The sequence below is a fragment of the Herpailurus yagouaroundi genome, unplaced genomic scaffold (genome assembly GCF_014898765.1).
Source record: "Herpailurus yagouaroundi ecotype Mexico unplaced genomic scaffold, PumYag 69948, whole genome shotgun sequence".
Taxonomy (NCBI): domain Eukaryota; kingdom Metazoa; phylum Chordata; class Mammalia; order Carnivora; family Felidae; genus Herpailurus; species Herpailurus yagouaroundi.
In genome coordinates, this window is record NW_024420898.1 from 1,827 (window position 1) to 6,002 (window position 4,176).

Below are 4,176 nucleotides of genomic sequence, written 5' to 3' on the forward strand. Positions count from 1 at the left end.
TGGCCAGAATACTACTAGCTACCACTGCTGACTTCCCCGAGGAACGAGACCGCTGTCTCCGGCAGCTGGCAGATGATGCAAGAAAAGGTAAAGGAACCACCAATGGGGGGGAAGCAGAGGCTGCAGAAGGACCAGTGCGCATACTGCAAGGAGATAGGGCATTGGGCCCGAGATTGTCCAAAAAGGGCCAGCGGGAAGGGAAGCAACACTGATCGAGTAAAAGTCCTAGAGCTAGATGAACTAAGTGATTAGGGGAGTCGGGGTTCGGACCCTCTCCCCGAACCCAGGGTAACTCTTAAAGTGGAGGGGACCCCTATTGACTTCCTTGTCGACACCGGAGCACAACATTCGGTCCTCCTCACCCCACAAGGAAAACTAGCTAGCAAGAAGTCCTGGGTACAAGGGGCAACTGGTATGAGCCAGTATTCATGGACTACCCGAAGAACAGTAGATTTGGGAATGGGCCAGGTATCCCACTCCTTTATGGTAATACCAGAATGCCCCTACCTGCTGTTAGGACGGGACTTACTGACCAAGATTGGAGCTCAGATAGCTTTCAGACAAGGGGGGCCTCAGGTCACCGATGGCAAGGGCCACCCCATCCAGGTCCTGACCATGAAACTGGAGGATGAATACCTCCTCCACCAGGAGGCGCTCCCAAGAGAGAATACAGACATATGGCTACAAGAATTCCCCTCAGTTTGGGCAGAGACGGGCGGGATGGGACTAGCCGCTCACAGGACCCCAGTCCTGGTAGAGCTCTTGCCAGGAGAGAGTCCGGTAAGGATCAAACAATACCCCAAGTCTCAGGAGGCCTGGAAGGGGATTCAGCCACACATCTGGAGACTACGAAGCCTAGGGGTACTAGTTCCTTGCCAGTCTTCCTGGAACACCCCCTTACTGCTGGTCAAAAAGCCTCACACAAATGACTACCGACCGGTACAAGACCTCCGGGAAGTAAATAAGAGGGTCCCGGACATACATCCAACTGTTCCCAACCCATATACTCTCTTGAGCTCCTTGGCGCCCTCCAGGTTCTGGTATACTGTACTAGATTTAAAGGACGCCTTCTTCAATCTGCCACTGGCACCCCAGAGCCAACCCTTGTTCGCCTTCGAGTGGCATGATCCAGAGGAGGGCTACAGTGGGCAACTCACCTGGACACGGCTACCTCAGGGATTCAAAAATTCACCCACCATCTTCGATGAGGCACTACACGTGGACCTGTGTGAGTACAGAAGGGAGCACCCTGGCCTCACCCTTCTACAGTACGTAGATGACATCCTGATTGCTGCCGACACGGCCAAAGACTGTGAGCGAGGGACCCAGGACCTGCTGGCTACCTGGGGGCCTTAGGGTACCGGGCATCCGTGAAGAAGGCTCAGATATGCAGGGAGCGGGTAAGTTACCTGGGATATATCCTGGAGGGCGGACAGCGGCGGTTACCAGATGCCAGAAGAGAAACTGTCCTAAAGATCCCTACTCCCACCTGCCGAAGAGAAGTGAGGATATTCCTAGGATCAGCTGGCTACTGCCGCCTCTGGGTTCCAGGTTTTGCTGAGATCGCCAGGCCCCTATATGAAGCTACCAAAGAGGGGAAAACATTTAAATGGGCTGAAGAAGAAGAAACTGCCTTTAATCAGTTAAAAAAGGCCCTCCTAAGTGCCCCAGCCCTGGGCCTACCAGACATTACGAAGCCCTTCCACCTCTTTGTAGACGAACATAAGGGAATAGCAAAAGGGGTTCTAACTCAAGCCTTAGGCCCCTGGAACTGCCCAGTGGCTTACCTGTCTAAGAAACTAGACCCAGTGGCTGCCAGCTGGCCGCCATGCCTAAGAATTATTGCAGCGACAGCACTCCTAGTCAAGGATGCAGACAAACTGACACTAGGACAGGAAATCTGGATCACGACCCCACACACCATTGAAGGGGTCCTGAAACAGCCTCTGGATAGATGGATGAGCAATACACATATGACTCATTACCAGAGCCTCCTACTCAACCCTCAACGAGTGCGGTTCCACCCCAGTGCAGCCCTCAATCCTGCAACCCTGCTGCCCGACCCTGACCTAGGTGCTCCACTACATGACTGTGCAGGAATCCTGGAACAAGTACATGGATTCTGGACGGACCTGACCGACCGGCCCCTCCCTGATGCCGAGGCTACTTGGTTCACTGATGGCAGCAGCTTTGTGCGAGACGGACACAGGTATGCGGGTGCAGCAGTGGTCACTGAAACGGACACCATATGGGCAGAGGCTCTACCCTCCGGAACGTCAGCCCAGCGAGCAGAGCTCATAGCCCTCACCAAGGCACTGATGCTGGGAGCTGGAAAATGGCTTAACATCTACATAGCCAGCCATTATGCATTTGCCACAGCTCATATTCATGGGGCAATTTATCAGGAGAGGGGGTTACTGACGGCAGAAGGACGGACTATAAAAAATAAGCAGGAGGTACTTAACCTACTTACGGCCTTATGGCTTCCTGCCAAACTAGCCATTATCCACTGCCAAGGGCACCAAAAAGCTGATAACCCAGTAGCTAGAGATAATCGAAAGGCTGACCAGGCAGCCAAGGCAGTAGCCCTAACTCCAGTCCCCACCATGACCATACAACTACCGGACCCGGGAGACCCAGTTTTACCAGACCAGCCCAAATACTCCCAGGAGGAGTTACAGTGGATCAAGAAACTCCCCATGGCCCAGGAGATAAAAGGATGGTGGTATACACCTAACAAGGAGCTTGTGCTGCCAGACCAGCTCAGAGTCTCAATATTAAAACACATGTATCGGTCTACTCACATGGGGGCCTGAAAATTAAAAGACTTAATCCGACATGCCGGAATCAAGATTCACCAACAGGACACCAAAATAGAGCAAGTTGTATCTGCCTGCAAGACCTGCCAACTCACCAACGCAAGAGCCACATCAAATAAAAAAGGAACCAGGTTCAGAGGCACCAGACTGGGAGCCCAATGGGAAGTCGACTTCACTGAAGTCAAACCAGGAAAGTATGGTTTTAAATATCTTTTAGTATTTACAGACACCTTCTCTGGCTGGGTGGAGGCATACCCAACCAAGCATGAAACGGCTCAGACGGTGGCTAAGAAGCTACTAGAAGACATCTTACCCAGGTATGGTTTTCCTGCCATGGTAGGATCAGACAATGGACCAGCTTTTATCTCGCAGGTAACACAGGCAGTAGCCAAGGCGGTGAGTGCAAACTAGAAATTACATTGTGCTTATAGGCCCCAGAGCTCAGGACAGGTAGAAAGAATGAATAGAACCCTAAAATAGACCCTTACCAAATTAACCATGGAGACTGGCGGGGACTGGGTGACTCTTCTACTGTACGCCCTTTACCGGGTTAGAAACACTCCTTACAGTCTGGGTTTTACTCCCTATGAGATCATGTTTGGCAGGCCACCCCCTGTTATTCCCAGCCTTTGAGCTGAACTTATTGCTGAGTTTAAAGATCAAGAACTTTTTCTTTCCTTGAGCGGGCTCCAGAGGGCACATGAGGACATTTGGCCACGCCTCCGTGCCATCTATGAAGCTGGCCCGATCCCAACACCTCATCAGTACAGGCCGGGAGACTGGGTCTACGTCAAGAGGCACCACTGAGAGACCCTCGAGCCGTGCTGCAAGGGACCCTACATCGTGGTGTTGACAACCCCCACCACTGTCAAGGTATACGGCATCACAACCTGGGTCCATCACACCCACGCTCGGCCAGCGGACCCCTCCTCAATCTGGAAGGACTTCGTCACGCAATGGGCCATCAGTCGGGACCAACACAACCCGCTCAAGCTCAAGCTACAGCGCATTCGACCCACCTGATATTGGTAACTCTGTTAACTCTGCTTGTCATTGCTCATGCTGCCGGAAGTCCCTACGCCCCCCAAAACATCACCTGGCAGATCATAGACACCAGCTCAGGGACAATACTTAATCAGACCTCCCAGAGCCACCCCAGGGACACTTGCTTCCCAGAACTTTGCATAAACCTCCAAACTCTGTTCCCCTTGTCACCATAAATGCAGCCGGTCCCATGATTGGGTCTGGAAGCTACATGACAAGGGGGGAATGAAAGGGCGGGCCTACGCTGGCCGACTCCATCTTGTTCTGTGTCCTTCACCTTGACCACACCTCCTGCCCTTGAGTGACCCCCCCC

General features: G+C 52.7%; 1 protein-coding gene across 1 annotated transcript; it reads left to right on the top strand.

Moving 5' to 3' along the window:
* Positions 1–375: 375 nt before the first annotated feature.
* LOC121026295 (uncharacterized) lies at positions 376–3,875 on the top strand (the record flags this gene model as incomplete). The annotated part of the gene is given in 4 exon segments (XM_040469159.1): positions 376–1,339; positions 1,342–2,639; positions 2,712–3,136; positions 3,590–3,875. Coding segments are annotated over 4 exon segments (2,724 nt in total), but the record flags the coding sequence as incomplete, so codon positions are not given.
* Between the last annotated feature and the right edge of the window lie 301 nt (positions 3,876–4,176).